Here is a 20,003-nt window from a genome sequence, read left to right as displayed (position 1 = left end):
TATTACTGCCACCACTAATAAATACTAATATTCATAGCTTATGTTTATTGAGAACTTCTTATGTGCCAGGTACTACTCGAAAGATTTTGCATACACTTGCTCATTTACTCCTCCCAGAATTTCTTTACTCTCAATTTTTCAGGTAAGGAAACTGACACACAGTACATGGAAACTCTTTGAAAACTGTAAAAATATGAAACAAATGCACAGTCTTGTCTTAATTTTCCCCGCAGGATCCTTTCCTCTACCAGTTGGACCAAAGTCCAGCAAAACTATCATTCAAAACCCAAAATCGTTTAAAAAATTAAAAACCCCAAATCTGTGTTTTCCTTCACTGGTATGAAAATGTTCTCTTTCACCTTCTAAGGTTTCCCAAAGCTACCATGATGGTCACGGTGGTTTATGATAACTCTGAGGCGACAGAGCTCTGTGCAGCTCGACACCTCTACCTCAAGCCCATAGCCAAACTGATGATCAACGTACTGCTCCCAGAGACTACAGAACCTGTGCGACCCTTCTCTAACTGGGAGGTTCTGGACCAACTGAAAAGCCTGATTTGTCCTGATCAGTTTACCACAGTCCGCCTCTCCAAAAGTACAAAAGACTTCATCCGATTTGAGGGTGAGGCTGAGACTCGAAGTTTGGTTCAGATCCTGAAGGCCAAGTTACATGGGAAGATCATCAAGATAAATGGTTTGAAAACAGACTTAAAAGTTGTAGCTACAGATGCCCAGGGAGAGTGGGAACCTTTCCCCAAGGAAAAGGAGGCCTCCTCAAGTGATGGAGGAGACGAGCAGGACCTCGATAAGAGCCCAGATTCTATCTATTTTGAAGGCCTGCCTTGCAAGTGGTTTGCACCCAAAGGTTCCAGTGGGGAGAAGCCATGTGAAGAGATCCTTCGAGTGGTCTTTGAAAGTTTTGGGAAGATCAAGAATGTAGATATCCCCATGCTCGACCCCTACAGAGAAGTGATGACTGGTGGGAGCTTTGGGGGTTTCAGCTTTGGCTTGCAGACCTTCGAGGCCTTTATACAGTACCAAGAGTCAACTGACTTTGTCAAAGCCATGGAGTCCCTTCGAGGGATGAAGCTTATGCTTAAGGGTGACGATGGGAAAGCTCTGGCATGTAACATGAAGGTAAGATAGCCAGTTTCTTTTCTTTCCCACAGTTCCTGTGGTCCAGAGTAAAACCTAGAAGGAAGCATCTAGAAAAAAAAATCTTTAGATGCCACTAGACTCTGATCCCTAGCTAATGTAAAGATTGGTGTTATCAGGAATATATGGATGTTCAGGAAGAAATGGAATCCGGCTCTCAGGTATGCTGCCAGCTGTGGCTTTAATATGACAGTGGTTAAAGTCTGGGACTCTGTTCTATCTCCTTTAGGACATTCAAAGATGCTCCATGTGAGAGAATTATTTGTGGAACTACTTATTTTAAAATGGACATTTAAAAATTAAGAGCCACTCAGATAGGATAAAGCAAAAACCCCATACTGTGGGCCAGCTTGAAAGGAAACTTTTATCATCACTTCTCAGCCTTTTGGCTAAGATCAAGTGTGAAAAAGAAACCTCTATCAGGGAGATAGGAACCCCCCCTCCCCCGCATACTATCCTCAGTCCTGTGACTATCCACCAAAGATAACATAAACTTGTTGCTAATCATTGTCCCTCACGTCTCAATCACTACTTTTGCCTCCTATTTTTTTAAGCAAATGTATTTGTAGTGCTTAGATGTGACTGTCACTTTATTTGAGAAAGATTTACAGTGTAGTTTAATAATCACTACAGTCAGATCTTAATTCTCCTGAGGTCAGTTTCATGTACTCTTACTTCTAGACAAAACTGTCTATTTGTCTCTGGTGATTAAAAAATACCTTATCTCAGTTGGTGTTCATAACCAGAGATGGTATACTCATGTTTCTCAGAGACTGTATCTAAGCAATGGCACTGTGATGTCACCAGTGACTATGAAGTCACAGCCAAAGAAAATTCTGAAGCCCACAGGTTACTTGGCAAGAGACCAGAGGCTGTGGAGCAGTATGGGTGCTCTTTGAATAGTCATGTCCATATTAGTTTTGTTGGTCTAGCCAGGGACACACCAGGCCAGGCCAGCTGGCAAACTTGTCTAATGGAATTTTAAATTGTTTGAGGTCAGGTTATGCTTGATACAACTAAACACTTCAGTGAAAGAGCTATCAAGAGGAGGAATCAAGAAAGACTAAAATTACAAGAACTTGAGGAAGAAAGGAAGAAAGAAAAGAAGAGAGAAGAGGAAGAGACTGAGAGGTAAGGTGACCAGCTTCAGTGAAGGGGTTTTTTACTCTTGATTTATGGGTTTTACCCTCTGGGAGAGTGGCTATACTTGATAGATAATATGAAGGTGGCCAGAGAAATTGATACAGAATAGAAAACATCACTGATACCTACACTCTGTGACTGTGCTGTAGCAAAGCCAAATGACAAGACAGTTGACCAAGAGTTGTTGTTTGTTTTAAGGCAATATTGTCAGGAAGAACAAGTAGTGAAGAATAATTGGACTAACCAGCTGAGGAGATCTGGGAAAAATATATATTTTTAAAAAGGATCTTTTATAATGAAAAATCCTAGCCAGTCAAATGAAAAATTTTACCAATGTACCAAAATTTTACTTAGCTTACCAATTTAAATTATATTTAAAGATTTCTTTCTAGGTCTAGAAAAGCTTTTCTTCCACGAAATGGCCAATAAGCAAACTAACCCATAGGCAAGAAGGCATGGGACTGTTATTCTTGTTGGCCTAAGTCTTTTCTGTGAATTTCAACAGCCTCTCTACTGCTTTCTTTAAACTTATCATTGTTTAAGGGTTATTTGGTTGCCAACGGTTTACCAAGTACAAATGGGTCAAGAGTACAGGGCTCTGAGAACAGTTTAAGGCCCTGGTCCCTCCCCTGACTTGGTTATTCTTGTAGATTCTCAGGTAAATTGTGGTGATTCAAAGGAGACAGGTAGTATTGGAATGTGGGTCTCTCATTTGCTTGTCTGGTGGGTGCTAGGAGTTACTTGAATTCCCAAGGGTGATGTTTGCCAGAACTTGAATCTAGTCATGATACCAATTCCCCCCAATTACCAGGCTGAGCATGCAGTCTAGATCAACCTCCACATTTTGGCTAAGTCTTCACTCAAGAAATTGTCCCTTTTTCTTCTTCCTACATTTCCAGAGGGTCCTAACTAAAAGACAGCAGTTTACAAAAAAAGCACCCCCTTCTAAGCGGGCATGATTTTATGATCATGTGCTGCATTCAGTCCTATGCACCAAGGAACACTTCTCACGCATAAGGTTTTCTCTGCCTTGACTTTACCCTTATCTGTGGGCATGCAGCCAGAACTCACAGAAGGTTTGGATAATAGAAGTGACACCCTCACATGAAAGCTGAGTTCAGTATCCCTATTTGTGGTTTGAGAAAATAGGGCCAGAGGTCCCCTCTTAGGTCTGTAGCGTTCTTTTTTCTTGATACTATCTCTGCATAAAGTCTCCTGTACAGGCTCTTACCTACCCAACTCATTCATGTTTTTCTCCCTGACCAATGCAACCCAATGTTTTTGGTCGTAAATTTTCTATGTCAGGCCCTGGAGTCAGTGTGAGAGAGTCCTGGAAACCTCTATGACCTGTCCTCCCCTGACGTGGAAGAAGAGGGAGGCGATCAAATGCCTAACATCGTCACGCATTGCTTAACCACGTTTCAGTTAATGACAGACCATGTATAGCACGGTGGTCCCAGCAGACTACAACATCCAGTGTAGCGGGGTATAGCATCTGGATGCCCGTAACTACATCCTAGGACATTAGCACAGTGATAAAATCTCCTAACAATGCATTCTCTGAGCGAATCCCCATCATGAAGTGACACATGACTGTCAACACCTTCTGAGTGATTAACTTTTAATCATTGTCCAGGAAAAGAAAAGAGGAGGAGAGGAAAGCCCAGGAAAAAAGGAAGAAGGCCAGAGTCAGGAGGCGAGCCCTGAAGGAAAGGGACAGACACCGGCAAAGGAGACAGACGGATAAAGCCAAGGCTGAGACAGCTCAGGAGCCCAACTCCGCAGTGGAATGGGAGGAGAGGAAGTACCTGCTGACTCAAAGGCGTGTGGAGGCTCTTCGGTTGCTTCGGGTACTCCTGAGGAAAATTGAAGTTAGGCTCTTCACCAATCATTCTTCTATTTTGGTAAGTACTCACCTTCCTGAGACACAACTTGCACATGGCCTAGTTGACATGGCCCCGTGGACACTCACTGCATTCACTGGGGTTTGTTTCCCATAGGTTGAGCGCTAATAAGCCCATTTATTGTTTCACTAGCGGTACCTAAATCCTCTAAAGGACTTGTGTTTCACCACTGCCCCCCCCCGAGAGCCCCCCTCCCCCCACTTTGTGTTTCCAAACTCAAGGAAGATATCACCTAGAGCCCTGCACTACTGTCTCTCCTGGATGTACAAGAAAATGTCAGAGGGAGGAAATGGCACATGGGGTTAGGGTCATAGTCTTCCATTAACTTTACTTGTCTGTTTATCTGTAACGTGCTCCCATGAGAAGGGAGAGCCTGAAGGAGACACCTTTGTGTAGCAAGCTCATGTTAGTCTAGCCTTAAACTATTTGCTATGGAATTTCTCACATCACAGAGCAGTTATTTAGTTTGGAGCGTTTCAGTTCAGAAGGTCCCCCCTCTCCCCACTTAGCTCTGAAAGATAACCAGAGTTAGCAGATGTTCAGAATAAAAGTCAGAAGAGCTCCCAAACTCTTAATCTAAAAATTCACATTCAGTGCTTTTAAATAGAGTTAATGGCATGCATATTAGCATTCATGTCAAGTATATTTGCAGTCTCCACCTTTTTCTCATTGGTGTGGACAATCAAAGTTAGTGCAATCAGGATCAGAAATAGCTCACGTTGGCATTTATGATAAGCAAGCTGGGTCCTTTCTAGTTGACCTTAGTTACTCCTTTTCAAAAATTTGCCTCTATAATGTCTGTGGTACCTAATTCTCAGCCCACTGGCTACTTAAACTAATTATGCAGTCCCCAGATTCTTATCTCAGGTAATGAGTAAGCACTGTGCCCAACTTTGTGCCCCATGTCTGGGGGAATGCTGTGCACACTCTCCTGGTGGGGTAGGGCTTATGGGTATTTGTGCAGACCACACACAGAGCCACTGTCATGGCCACAGCTTTTTTTTTTAAAGATTTATTTATGCATACAAGAACTGGGGGACAGGCCACAGGTGTGGAGGGCCCAGGTGGATTCACCAGAGACAGAGTGGGAAGCAGAATAGGCAGATGGAGTGAAACACACCACTGAGGGGAGCAGCAGGTGAGACAGAAGAGCTATGCTGTGCCATGTGGGTCACCTCCCTGGCTGGGGACCAAACTCATGCTGCAGTGGCTGCAGAGAGCTTCACAATGCTGAGACTTAACCCCTTGCACCACCAGCGAGGCCCCATGGCCACTACTTCCACTGAGTCTTGCTTCCTTCTGATACAGGCAAGGAGGCAGCTCAGAGACAACCCCCCTCACCTGCAGTCCACAGGATGAGGCTGGCACAAAAAACAAAGGCCATTTCTGTTTCAGCCAATTGACTCACACATCTCACCTGTTAGTATTTTCTGGTTTGAGAATTTTCTGGGCAGTTTGGAAAGTATTCCTCTTCACGTCCCAGCCCAGCACAATACCTAGAATTTGTGATGAGTGCAATTTATCATATAGCAAATGCAAAAAGGGTCATGTGCTTGAAGATATGTATATCCCAGCAAGTTCTAACAGAAGGATGGACATATGGACCTAGTAAAAGTGGTCTTTTGAAATGGACAATTCATTTCTTACCCTTCCATTTTTCAGTGCAAAACTGGTCCTCGTCTGGATCTATTCAGCTAGTATGAGAAGCCTCTTTAGAACAATGTCAGAAAGTCCATTTTTCTTTAAAAGTTTTCTTTAAATGTTTCCCTTATTTATTTCCTTACATCTTTGCTATTTTTAATAGCACTTCATTTCTCCCCTCAGCTATAGTCCCCATAGTTCTTCTATCACCACTGCACCACCCACCCGTGATCCATCTACCCCATCCCTTCTGCTCCTCCCTCCCCTTATGTGACCCTCCTCCCCTCTCCCCTCCCCTGCAATTATCCCCCAGATTTATGGCCAGCTTTCAGGTTTTGCTTTCCCGCCCCCCCCCACTGACTTCTCTATATTGTGCATGCAAATGAAACCATCCAATAGTTATCACTTCTTCTGACTTATTTAATTCTCATAATCACCTCCAGCTTCATCCATGTTGTCACAAATGGCATGAGTTCATCTTTTTTGATCACTGAGTATTTCTTAGAAAGCTTTAATCTGTTCCTTTTTTCATGTGAGATTTTTAACATTTTTTTTAAGGGATCCTCACAAACTAGCCCACGGGACACTGCAGCTAAAAGTGTTCTGGGGAACATGCTGCAAATGCCAAAGAAAGACTTAAACATTATGCATCTTCAAAATTATGAAGAAATGTCAGACGACAAACAAATACAAAACCTGAAGGAGCTAACTCAGGCTTACTTACATACATATTCTCATTCCCTTGAGGAAAACAGAATAAATTCTTCAGCTAGAGATAAGAGAATTGGAAAATTATTAAGTGATGAATCTGAGGACGATGTGTTCCCTGACAAGTGTTCCTTGAAGATTACAATAATCGGAGGCCAGCTTCCTGAGAAAGGAGACGACGATAGTTCTGGTCAACCCTATTCTTCCATATTATCTGAGCAAGACCATGGCAGGAAAAAGAAGATATATGAAACAGAGGAATTTACTGACTATCTATTAAACTACTATCAATCTCCAACTTATACCCGTATGTGCCTACAACCAAGGCACAAGGTGAGAGCACGTCAGTGGGAGAGGTTTGTCCTGGCTAAGGGAAATGGTATTCAAATCCATTTGAGAAAACCTAGGTTTGCCCCAACCAAATTGAGCCAAATTCAAAACCTGAAAAGGAGAAAACAAGTTCAAGAAGATGATGATTTCTGGACAGATTTTCTTCTCCGAACTCTTGAGCGTAAACCACAAAGAAGAAGGAATGCATATTCTGCCAAACATTGGGCTATGGGGTTTCAAAATTATTGCAATTTCACTGTCAGTATAACCAATGATCAGTTCTCCCCGATTGTGGCACAGAATTATCTGTTGGAAAAGACCCCTGCCTCTCAGGTCGGAGTTACCGAATCCACAATGGAAAACCAAGTTTCTGCACCCAACAAGTCAGCAGACCTAGATTTGGAGTTGACAGATTTCTTCGAGGAAATTAGTAGTGATTCTGCATGCTTCAATGAAGCCCTGACCATAAACAAAGAGGAGAAATCAGTGAGTGCATATCCTTGTACCTCAGAAGGAGGTTCTCTTGATACCAATAAAGTCATCACCTGCGATGAGGAAAGTAGGTCAAGTCATCGCACTTTTTATTCAAAGTGGAAGCAGAATGGTGATGAAGAATACTCAAAATACAAGCTTAGACAAAAAGAGAGAAGGTCCAGGTATGAAATGAGATATTCACGGTTGAAGGGTAAAAACAACTACAGGAGGAGGGAAGCATTCACCCCCAGATATTTATCTGATAGAGGCTACCACCGTGAATCCAGTTCCAGTGATTTGTTAAATGATATCGCAAGGAAGAGGAGGAGGTTTAGTGATAATACATTTGACCAAAGCGTGAACTATAGGCCATCTCATGTGCCAATATCAACCACCAAAAGTGCTAATGCTTTCCAGATGCGGAATGTCCTGAAAAGAAGAAAGATCCCATGGAAGTCAGAATATAAACGGGATACAAGAAGATTCAGATATCATGAGAACTCAAAAGATTTCACAATGAAATTTGCTAATTACGTTCCATATAGCCACCAGGAATACCTTGACCGTGGCAACTATTCAGGAAACAAGTACACTGGTTCTTTTTAAATGTTTTGAAGGTCTCTTGGATCAGGAACACCATTATTCACAAGAAACAACTTGCAAGAAAAAAAATTAAAACCAAATATAGCTATGTAGTTAACAACTGCAGAACAAGAGAGTGGCGTTTAAAAACTTGAGCAAGGTCAAAAGCAAGAACTTGTTTCTCTTACCAAAGTATAAAGCTTAGATCAGAATGACTGCAGTTGTGTTTGTAAGTGTTGGAAATACAAAATATCTAGATTCTGATGCTTGGTAGAACAATGTGCTCACAAAACTTCCTGATCTAAGAACAGATATATCAACAATTCAATGAAAACTTTAATTTAGTGCCAGCGAAGCAGCAAAGTAACATCTGAAGTAGTTGAGATAAACCTCTTTGACTCTTGCTGTTAATAATATCATCATTTGGTATCACATATCTTCTGAAGGGCAACAGTGAATGACCAAGACCTTTGTACCTGATCTTTAACTTGTGTAGCAACAGATTTTCCTGACTTATCTAGAAAGAACTATAGATAAAAAGAGGTGACAGCTAGAACATATAGTGAACTTCATGACATTTGAGTTTCATGAGTGCCCACCAGAAGGCAATTAATCTTATTAATCGATTCATAGTACTCGAAGAGCTGTCTTTTCAGAGATGGCATCTTGGAAGAAATATCTAAAAAGGACTCAAGTTGTCATTTAAGTCTTGAACAGATGGTAGACCTTTAACAGACTTGAAAAGCATCATGTCATTCCATCCTAAAAATGAAACAGAATTGGAGTATACAACCAGTGGGATTTGCAAAAAGATATATTGAAAGATACTGAGGCTCCATCAATGGCACTTGGAAGAGAGACCATTCCATTTCAGATTATGTAATCCTTACTCAGGACTGGGTGACACCAGTTTGTAAAAAATCACTGAATATCCCCAAACTGACTTTTATAAAACAATAACAAGTGCCTCCTCAATCCTCAATAATTCCATGGAGTTAGGGAGAGTTGTTGGCAAAGCTCATGGTTTTCTATCTGGGGAAAAACTGTATGTACGCAGGATTTGTAAGCTGTGAACAATTGCAATTTATCTTTTTAACCTACTGGTTTTGAACTTCTTAAATATGTTTTTAAATTGAGATATTTTATAGATTGGTAAAGACTTACACCTTAATGCATGTTCTACTGAGCACTGAGCTGATCCATTATGCCTTATATTGGATTTAGGATCTCAGGGGCAGTCAATGATCTTCACGCTCCCCCACCCCCACATACACACACTAAAGCTACAATATCTGACTTGGCAATGGAAGACATCAATGAGATTAGACTGCCTTTAGCAAGAAAGGTGATTTCAATCCACAAGACTAGTGGAAGACAGCATGTCTTTTATATGTCATGATTTGTTTCAAAAATCTTTCACTTGATAACACTATAGAAAGGTAGCAACTGGTAGAGCAAATTCTGGATGCCAGTGTGGTTTCTCTGAATGGTGAAGCATGACATGCACTCATAACCAGCCTCTTGAGCAACCTAACATCCAGTGGTACTACAAGAGCCATAAGTTGTTTCACTGTTCACTTCTAATCCAGGAGAAAGATGCTAAGACATGCAAAAGTTCAGAAATGAATGTAACATAGCAGATTATTTTTATTATTGATAAAATAACCAATGAAAGGCTTGTTGACTTTTTGTCAATTCCACTTTCAAGCCAGTGACTCTGCCATCAAAACTGGATTTGGCCCGTCATTTTTGGGAAAAAAAAATCTCTCCTGAGGCGTATGCCTTTCTGAGGACTAGCAATGTCTATTAATGTGCAAGGTGTTATTGTCCAGAGTAGCCTTTTAAACTAACAGCTTGCACTTTGTCTACTTTCAATAACTAGATATTCTTGACCAATAAAACCCTGCCTCATTGTTTTATGCTACCAAAACAAAGAGCATTATGGATTTGTTACAGAAAGAAATTATGCTTGTTTTGAAAAAAAAAAATCTCACTTACTTCTGTAATTTGATAATTTTTCTTCGAGGAGTTTTTAAGCATGAAAACAACTTGCTGCACAGTAACCAGATATTTTAAAAAATTGGAGAATACAGCATGTGAAACTTTTTTTTGTACAACAGAACTGGTGCTAAGTCACATCTAGAAAACATTTTGTCTTCTGCTTGTTTGCTAAATATCATGATGGAACCTCTAAGAAAGTAAAAATACTGGTTTTATATTTACTTTACAACTTTGGATTTTTACATCTTATGTAATGAATTCTAGAGTTGAGTAAACTTTTTTTTTTATATAAGCCTTAAACAAAGAAGAGAACACTTATCCTGTGCTTTTTAATTGAACGGCTTAGTAAGGACTGATATAGAACTGAAAATATTGTAATCACTTTCTACTAATTAAGTTATTCTTTATTTTGCTATTACATCGTGCAAAATATTTTCTCTTTTTTCCATGACCTATTAAGGTCCTGAACTTTATGTTAAACAGGTGTTTTCACTTTTCCTTGTATGTGCAACTGACAGTGCTTTAAGAAAATGCAATCAATGTGGTTTTGTTCCATTTGTTTGAATTTCTCAGGTAGAAAGCCGTGTAACCCGGTGATTTTGAAAATAAGAACCAAATAAATGTGTTTTTTGGTTGCAAGACTGTTTAAAATCTTACCTTTTAAATACATGTTGATAATTCCCTGGGGAGGACAGGGAATTTCTACCTGAAGTATGTTGCTTTGCACTAATATTGCTGATCCTTTCTCTCACCTTCAATTGTCAGAGAAGTTACTCACATTTACTTTTCAAGTATATTAAAAATAAAATTGTCATACTGAAGAAGAGTCTTTGTTCATTTATTGCATGTATTGTCTAGAATGTTGCCCACATATAGGAACATTTTCTATGAAAATCTTCATGTCCTGTTTTAACATTCTCTGTAACTTTTCCCTTTGTGGAGGTTTGTGGGAACTGACTCTGCCAGAGCTCATGAAACCACTTTTATTGTTGTGGACAAACTGAAATCATATTTGGATCTAAGACTGTCCTCCCTTCAGCAAAGGTTTTATCGGTGCTATTAAAAGGTAGCAAAATGGACTCTCTGGAATTTCATCTCAGACCCTCGGTATTTAATTGGAAATGGTTAAATCATACAATACCCCCCCAAAAGTAGATGTGGGTGGGGAATGGGAGGTCTAGTCACAGGGACTACACCTCTTATAAGGCTAATTTAAAAAATAAAATGACAAAGCACTAAAATTCAAGGTAACACTGTTTTTACATCTAGGGACCTCAGTAATCAGTCTTTGACCATTCAAGAGTTCAGTCTTTTCACATGAAATGTACAGCAAACGCAGCTAAGTGTTACATAACAGCCTGTACCTTAGAATATAATCTGGGCACTTTAGAGCTGAAAGAGCCCTTGTTGAGTTCAAAGATCTCTTTCTGACACAGCAAGGACTGTATGGATGCTTGTTCTGGGTCTTGGGCTGGCATGCTGCCCACGTGCAGGAACATTTTCTATGAAAACCTGTGAACTAAGATGAATGTGACCTTAGATGGAATGACCCCCAGATACTGAAAAGGCTTAGCAAATGTGGCTCAAGACCCACAGATCAGCATCTGTACTGTGCCTGCAGGAGTCAGAGATGGTCCTCACACCTCCCCTGCTGGCTTGGTGGCTGTACCAACCACTCCCCCATCTGCTGGAGTGGCACCTTTTACATAATATGGCTCACAAATATGCTAGCTGGATTTGAGATGTTTTTTAGAACAAAGTTCTGCCTTAGAGTAATATCCTTTTACATGGAATCAACAGTGTTAGCTTAGTTCTGAATGGAGGAGAAATCAGGCTCTCTGGGGTGGAAGCTTTGACCAGGCTCTGGAAGTTTTCCTCTTGGCATTAGACAAACCTGTTTAACTCTGTAAAAGGAGTAGCCTAATCTTCATGTGGAAATGAGATTTCAGGCTACAAAGGTGGCCCAGCTTCTCTCCCACCCAGTCTCTTAAGTATGTAGCATAACCAGTCACTTGGCACAAATAGGAACAGAAATCATTTGATAAATGAAGGAAGCCTACTTGGGGGGATAGGGCATATTTTAAAAGAAGCAACTAATCCGATCTGATAAAATAAAAAAAAAAAAAGTAAAGTTGTGAGCCATTTTTGGTTCTTGAAGTACATCTTTGTAAGAAAAATTGTCAATTTTAATAGCGTAAGATGGCAAAACACTAAAATTCAGACTAATATGTTGCTTACACAACCAGACTTGCACCTGCAAATCTGACATCCTTCTTTTGACACGAAGTGAATTAAGACTGCTAAAGACTCCTGAATACTTTCCTGTCCAAAGGCATGTTAAAATGAAATCCCTAAGACCGTAACACTTGTTAAAATACCTTCAGCACAATTTACCCCTTAATAACATAGCTATAGACCTCAATGTCTTGACAGTTTAGAAAGTTCTGACTTAAAAAGGCAAAATTGGACAAGAAACAAAAAAATTGATTCACTAATTCTAAACAAGACAAGCTGGTAATTGGTTTTATAAACTTTTGGTCCCTGATTCTTTTTTTTTAAGACTTATTTATTTGTGCATACAGAACTGGGGTACAGGCCAGAGGCTCAGGGGCCGTGAGAGGCTTCACCAGAGACAGAGTGGGGAGCAGAACAGGCAGATCGACGAAGTACACTGCTGAGGGGAGCAGCAGGTGGGTCAGGAGAGGTCTGCCGCGCCATGTGGTCACCTCTGGGGCAGGCAGGAATCGAACTCATGTGGAAGCAGCTTTTAGATTCTCAGTGCTGTGCTTTAACCTGCTGCGCCACCAGGGAGGGCCTGGTCCCTGATTCTTATGGATTAAAAAAAATCCTCAAAACTAACAGTATTAAGCTGAAGAAGTAAAATGATTGAATCTGGTTTCATAGATGAAGGTTACAAAAACAAAACCCACCATTGTATGCTGGGGCCAACCATTTTATTAACTCACCAAAGCACTTCATTGTGTTTTGATTTGAGGTAAAACCATTAAACACGGTTCACAAGAAAATACAACTATTTAACTACAATTACAAGAGTTTGAACCCTCACTATTCATATAATACCTTTACAACTTCATACAACTGTACAGTCTACTTAACTATGTTTATTGTTAACCAAAAGACCAATATCGATAGACTGGGATACTTGACTACTCTTGGGGTGCCTTACAGTTTTGTAGTAACAGTGACTGTCACCTTGTGAATATACTTTTAAAACCACACTAGTTATGTGTAGTCTCTCTTCCGGGTGTATGAAGGCCCTTGGAGCAAACACCTGTCGCAGGTGTTCCTCTCATGTCAAATAACCACTGTCCCACCATGAATGTGAAGTGTCAGAAGACACTATCAGACAGTCCTATCATCTTCATATATTATTTAGATTTTTAGGCAAGCAAGCAATTTTTTCCTAAGCTTTTTTTTGAGTGTTGCAATCATGTCTAAATCCTCACTGAAGATTACGTTAGTGAGGGCGTTGGAGTGTCCAGAGGAAGACAAGGACATTGCAGTGGTCTAGAAAGAAACAGTCAATAGGTTTCTTCAACTGAGCCATCTTTCAGATCTAGTTATTGGGCCGCGCTCCTGCAAATCAATACCAAAGCCTTTGGAACACTGCAGATTTGCTTTAGAGGTAGATAAAACAGAAATCATGCAGTGAAGTCAATTGAGAAATAAGGGATTTGCTGTCTTTAGAGACTATTGTGAGGAAATATTAATCCTTTGTTCTTAGTGTTTGAAGGACTCTGTGCATTGAACCTTTTTATTTTTTTAACCTGTCTGGGGGAAATACCGAAGTCCTATTTGTTTCTCAGGAAAAAAGAATTTAGACAGCAGTAACAATCCTATTACATCACTGTGCTTACTCTCTGGACTTGTGACAAACATCATGCATTCTAAGAGAAGTTAATTTTATCAGTGTCACTAGTGATGTTAATTAAAAACTTTACAGCAAGTTCAAAACTTTTCTAAATATTGAAATCACCATGTTTTAAAGACAGACTGGAATGTTACAAATGATTCTGCAAAATACAAAAATAGATATGCTTCCACTGAATGCTTTAATCATTTTTCCGAGCATTCTCATCTTTTGGTTCTTCATCATCTGAGTACACGGTGGGCTCCTCCCCCTCCTTCAGCAGTTTGCCCACGTGATGATACTTGACTGGAAGCAGAGAAGAAAACACAAAGCATCACTCTTGTGATTAATAGCAAATCATAACATTTCCTTTGTAATATTATTATTTGGGGCCTATAATCTACACATCAACATCTGAATTTCTTGAAGGATGGGAAAAAAAGTTTATACAACAGTCCTTGCCAATAGAGAATTAAGTTTTGTTGAGAATACAAAGCAGGTAGTGAAAGCTGACGTTGAGTGTACAGGTAAATGGAGCTGTGGGTGTGTGGAAAAGTGTTTAGTAGCAGAACGAGAGCTCACTGAGTTCTAATGGTTACAGGATACCTTATGGGCTAAGGATTTGCTTTGGGAAATGTGCAGGACTTGGGAAGGGTTTGCAGAAAATGAAAACACCACTAATGAAGGCAAGCAGGTGAGACGGTATGGGGAACAACACAGATACCAAGTCACAGGGGCAAAGTTAAGGTCAGCTAGGCAGTGTGGGGAAATACTATGAAGGATGTGGAAAGCTAGCCCGGGGAGTTTGGACTTATCCTCTAGTGACAAAGGACACTGAAAGTTTATGACAAAGGAATGGCACAGCCAAATGTTGCTTTGGCAACAACAGTATCACTGTGTATAGGGCAAATTTCAGTAAGGAGAAAGCAGGAGTGTCAGTAAAAGAGTCAGTAAGGCTGACCAGGTGGCCAGCAGGCAGCTCTGCACCTGAAGGAACATGAGCCTGAGTGGGGGGCTGCCTGTGGGAATGGAAAAGGAAGGATACACAATACTTTAAAGAAAAACTGGAAAAATGAGTTAATAAAATGAAAACTGGACATCCCAGGGACTGAAAAGGGAACTCTTCTGTGGGAGCTCCTGGGGGGGGGCGCATATGATAGATTTACAACAGGGACTGGAGGAATGAAGTTAGTATTGGCAAAAAGCAGGTGCCTGAAAACTGAGAAAGCTGAATCTAATTTTGGGGATAGAAACCATACTGTAGGGAATAAGAAGGCATTAAGAGACAAAGGAGCAGCATTTAGGGACAACCAGTTAGCAGACTGTTGTCTGACGTGAAGAGAAGGAAAGATGGATAAAGGCCAGCAGGACATGGGTGCTTCTCCCCCAACATGGGGCGTGGGGGAAGCTCTATGCAATGAAAGTAGTGCAAAGCACCATTGTAATCAGGGCTCCTGCCATCCAAGCTAACACAGGGTTAACCAGCCCAAGGTCAGAAGCCAAGTCTCCTCCTCCTGAACATGGGTAGGAACTAAGAGTAACCAACCTGCCTAACCAGGTAACCAGAGCTGTCTCTGTGTGAAGTAATCATCAGAAAACAATTGGAACTTCCCCATCTGAACATATTTCTCAAGGCCCCCAAGGTGCCTGGGTGGTGGTGCCTGAGAACCCTGCCTTAAGGGAATCCATACCAGCTGCGAGAAGAGCTGAAGTGTCACAACAGTATGGGGGGCAAGCCTGTGTTTGGGGGTGGAACCACAATTCTTATCCCATTGATGAAGGCAAGTCCTAGAAAACAGCTTTGTGAGTTAGAAACGACAGCTCATTGGTTTTATATAGAACATATTCTTACAAAGGCATCTTCAGGATGGAAAGGATAAGGGGGGGGGTGGGACTTAAACTATGTGTGCAAGGCAAAAAAAAAAAAAAAAAAAAGACCTGCCTCTAGATTTTAAAGTTTAAATACTTAGTTTGTGTGCAATCCCAACTCTAAACGTGGAGCTGTATCTGGATTAATTCTGGATTAACGATTAATCCAGAATTCTCTTCATAGTCAATATCATTTTCAAAAACTGGATTTAGCCCCAAGAACCAATGTTATTTAACTAATGAAGATCAGCAAATAGAAAACTACATTTTAAATGCAAAATCATCCTCAAAGAAATAGTCACGGTTTTATATACTATTTATGCCTGGAAGAGATGATCAAATTCTTGATTAATATTATTGGCATACATACTGTTTAAGCGATCAACACTTCCGTTTGACAAAATCTAATTCCCTAGTTCTCAACATTTAAGCTTAACCTCACAATAACACTCCTTTCCCCGAAAGACTTCTAGTGTCAGCCAAGATACAAGTATGCCCTTTCCTTTTTAAAGATACAGACACCATTCTTGTGGGGTGCTACAGACACCATTCTTGTGGGGTGCAGACTATAAGCATCACTTGTAGATGAGTCCTATGGTTAGTCTCAATTCCATTCAGAGAAGCAGTTTTGGAGAATACAAATCTCCCATTCTTCAACAGAGATGTGGGCTGCTTTTAAGCAGCAAGCTCTGCTAGAGAGGGCTGATGAGAAACCCCTTTCTGTAGCCAAGAGGGCAACTTTCCTTTCCTCTACACAGCAAGCACTAAACCCTAGCATAAAATCTCTACAAAGCTCTTGAAAATTTAAAAAACAAGAACCCAAATCTCCACTGAGAACTAGCAAAAAATTGGTTTGCAATCCCGGCAAGTGACTCAGCACTGCTGCAATTCCTTCAAGCCATGAACTTGATCCATCTAGACTGAGGAGCCTATCAAAATGCTCCCAAGTGTCAGGCTACTTAGTAATAACTATTGTACTATTGCGAATCCCATTACGGGTAATTTGATCTAGGCAGAAGTTTTAAAAAACTGCTTACAAGTGAACTGAGAGTCCCAGTCACTCAGGGTCTCCTGCTGGGCAGCAGTGAGGTCGGAAAGGTCGTCATACTCATCCTTCAGGGCTTCTTTATCCAGGCAGAATGTAGCAAGGCCCCTGGATGCATCTCTTCCGGCAAAGACCCCGTAAGGTCCCTCTTTAAAAACAAAACAAAACCAAAGACCAATTGTTTATTACATTGTCAACTTCTCTGTGGCTTATACACAGAAAATGGCTTCCTTGCACAATACAGAAGTCATTTTTTAAAAATATCAAGCTCCATTTTGAAACCATAAAAGATGTTGATATTGGGCCCTCCCTGGTGGCGCAGCGGGTTAAAAGCACAGCACTGAGAATCTAAACCCACTTCCGCATGAGTTCGATTCCCGCCTGCCCTGGAGGAGATCCACATGGCGTGGCAGACCTCTCCTGACCTGCCCGCTGCTCCCCTCAGCAGTGTACTTCCTCGATCTGTCTGTTCTGCTCCCCACTCTGTCTCTGGTGAATCCTCTCACCCTCCGCATCTCTGGCCTATACCCCAGTTCTGTATAAATAAATAAATAAATCTTTAAAAAAAAATGTTGATATTTACAATGTTATGTAGTGGACATTTTACAGATCTGTTGTCAGTAAACTCAGAAATAACTAAAACTAAATCTAAAGAACATTATCATCCACTTCCTGTAAATTCCAAATACCTAACAAAAGAAGCCAGAGTGATTATCTTGGTGGGTAGGGGAGATGTGGGTGATGGTGGTAGGGAACCATCCAAGATATAAATCTCAGAGTTCATGAGTCACAATTCAGCCTCAGGACATTGAACCCACTGGTTGGCTTTGTTCTAGGCACTTAGGCTACACCTAAGAAAGCTGTCGCCATAAGTATATCAACTTACATTATAGGGCATAAATGAAAACGTTTCCCTAGCATTGTCTTCTGAGATATTGTCTTCTAAGATTCTTTAATGAGTAGAGATTATCTTACAGAAATCTCTAGTTGTGAGACTATAAGAAACATTAACATGTGGTATCTACTTAAGTCGTTTATGAAAGTATTGGTGACTCAGAAATCCAGCCATGCGTTATATAATCTCACTGTCAATAAATAAGAAAGAACACAGCAGAGGTCAGCTCCATCAACTGTTTTTGGTGGGCTTGAAGGGATAACTGCAAATACTGAACTTTCTTTCATGGAAAGAAATGTTGACTCAGTATTTCAAAATAGTTCCATGAAACACTATGCTGATATATATATATATGTTATACTGAACTTTTAACATGGAGCCATGAATCATTTTGTAGGTACTTAGGAGTTGATGGTTAGACTTATTTAAATATTGAACAATGAAAAGAATCCAGTGTACTTTAAACAATGCATTGTTTCCCCAAAGGCAGATTGAATCCCAGCCCTGACATTCAAGTTTGCAGGTAACCACTGTGCCAAGATGAAATGGATTGAGTTGCACTATGCCTTGTCACCCCAAACTTCCATCCACCAATTAAAGAATTTTTCTTACAAATTATGATTTTTAGTCAATTACAAATTTATGATTAATTTTTACATGCAAATAAAATTCCAAAGAAAAGTAGTTATTTTAAACCATCATTCCTTGCTACCATTTCTACTATAGGAGGTTAAAAAAAAATCAGTCTCCACAAATGTACAACTCCAGAGGAACTGGCTGCCTCTAGTGCTTGAAAATAGGATACCTGTACGGTTTAAAAATCACCATTTCAGAAATTAGTCACAGAACACTTAAGCAAAGTTGGATGAAAGCATTAAAAGTCTTTGGGGAATAGATATTATTCACTGTACTGTAAATTCAAGAGAATGTTAAGATCCATGAGCAGAGATTTGTGTCTGTTTTGCTTAGCACCCACAAAAGTGCCATGCAGGGCATAAAAGGCATTTGAATGAGTAATTTTCAGGAGTTTTTTAAACATTAAGTATCATCTCCACAAGATGTTTTCACAAATTCATGGACTCACTGCTTGACAGTGCAGGGACTCTGAGATGTCACTGTGGGACATCTTTACCATTTTTCAGAGACTCAGAGAGAACAACACTTTGCACCCTGTCACACAGCTGGCCAGTGTTCCAATCAAGAATGGAACCCAGGCTGCCCGGCTCCTAGTTCTGTTATCTGCACAAAGGCCAACCTGCCTCTCAGTGAGTTTGCAAACCACGATCAGACCATGCTCCAGGCACCTGTTCTGATGACTTTATGGTATAGCCCAGTAATAACAGGTATTTGTTTACATGGATATTTTTTGCGTCTAGGTGTGCCACTCTATATGTGACAATAAAGGTTTGATTTTCAAGCTCCTCTGACAGTTACATGCCTACAGAAGTTCGGTCTTTGATATTTTCCTCAGGAACCTTACCACATCTGATTTTGATTCAATTGGATGGGAAAAATACAACAAAGCACGGGTGCCTATGGAATAGCCTTCATCCTCTACCCTCTAGACCAGCGGTTAAGAGCCCAGTCAATGTGTTCACACTCCAGAGCTCCCTGCTTTTATGAGTCCATATTGGAGAAGCTAAAAATTCTCTTCTTCCTTTCCAAAGAGTCCAGGAGCACGTGAAAATGCAAATTCCTGACCTTCCCCCCATAACTCTTCCAGGGTTATGGTGGTAGTCAAAGCAACCATTTGTATTGCCCCTCCAAGTGCTTCAGGTGATTGTGATTCTCCACAGGCTTGGAAAACCTTCAACTGCACCCCCTCCGAGCCTGCCCCCACAAACAGCTCAACAGTCACCTCCCCCCCTCGTTTTTTGGGCAGGCTTTTACTGAAATCTCCACCCCAAGCAGCCTCGGTAGCCTTACCCCTTTAATTTCCCAGGAGCCTCCCTCCCACTTCTCCCGCCCTCCATTTTTAATTTGGGGGAACTTCTAGTCCTTTCTCTCCTGCTCCAGACGAAAATATAGTATTACCCTCTCATCTTGCCACATTTCCATTGTCTGTTAACATTCTAGTCTTCGCATTCCTCCCTCAGTCACCCGTTTATGGAAGCTCCCCGCGTGCACCTTCCAGCGTTTCCCCGTCTGCCACAGCACGCGCGCACACATACCAAACACACGCCACACACATACCTGACACATGCCACATTCCAGAAACGCGGGCGCGCGCGCACACACGCCAAACCAGCACTGAGGCAGAATGCGCACACCCGGCTCTCACCGCGCACAAAGCTTCTACCTGCTTAATCCCCTCGCCGCCTTCCCTCTCCCACACCTTCTCATTCCACCAAGGCTACTCCCAGCGAACTCGGCCCCTCTCGTCTTT

At 41.0% G+C, this 20,003-nt stretch overlaps 2 protein-coding genes across 2 annotated transcripts in view; one reads left to right on the top strand and one right to left on the bottom strand.

Moving 5' to 3' along the window:
- The first annotated feature begins 383 nt into the window (after positions 1-383).
- On the top strand, positions 384-9,181 carry LOC101619693 (A-kinase anchor protein 17B-like). Its single transcript, XM_012727075.1, has 6 exons — positions 384-1,136; positions 2,155-2,285; positions 3,934-4,201; positions 6,401-6,883; positions 7,181-7,366; positions 9,161-9,181. The coding sequence occupies exons 1-6, from the start codon at positions 384-386 to the stop codon at positions 9,179-9,181; spliced, it is 1,842 nt and encodes a 613-aa protein (XP_012582529.1).
- Positions 9,182-12,874: 3,693 nt separating this feature from the next.
- The window catches only part of PGRMC1 (progesterone receptor membrane component 1), an 8,067-nt gene continuing 938 nt past the window's right edge, over positions 12,875-20,003 (bottom strand). The window contains exons 2-3 of the mRNA XM_004685739.2: positions 16,715-16,870; positions 12,875-14,114 (exon numbers count right to left, since the gene is read on the bottom strand). Of these exons, the coding sequence (XP_004685796.1) occupies positions 14,011-14,114; positions 16,715-16,870 (260 nt within the window). The 3' untranslated portion in view covers positions 12,875-14,010. The remainder of the gene's footprint in view (positions 14,115-16,714; positions 16,871-20,003) is intronic.

The sequence above is a fragment of the Condylura cristata genome, unplaced genomic scaffold, assembly GCF_000260355.1.
Source record: "Condylura cristata isolate star-nosed mole 26May11 unplaced genomic scaffold, ConCri1.0 scaffold00019, whole genome shotgun sequence".
Lineage (NCBI taxonomy): Eukaryota > Metazoa > Chordata > Mammalia > Eulipotyphla > Talpidae > Condylura > Condylura cristata.
Note: the sequence above shows the minus strand (reverse complement) of the source record. Positions and strands in the feature narration are given on the sequence as shown.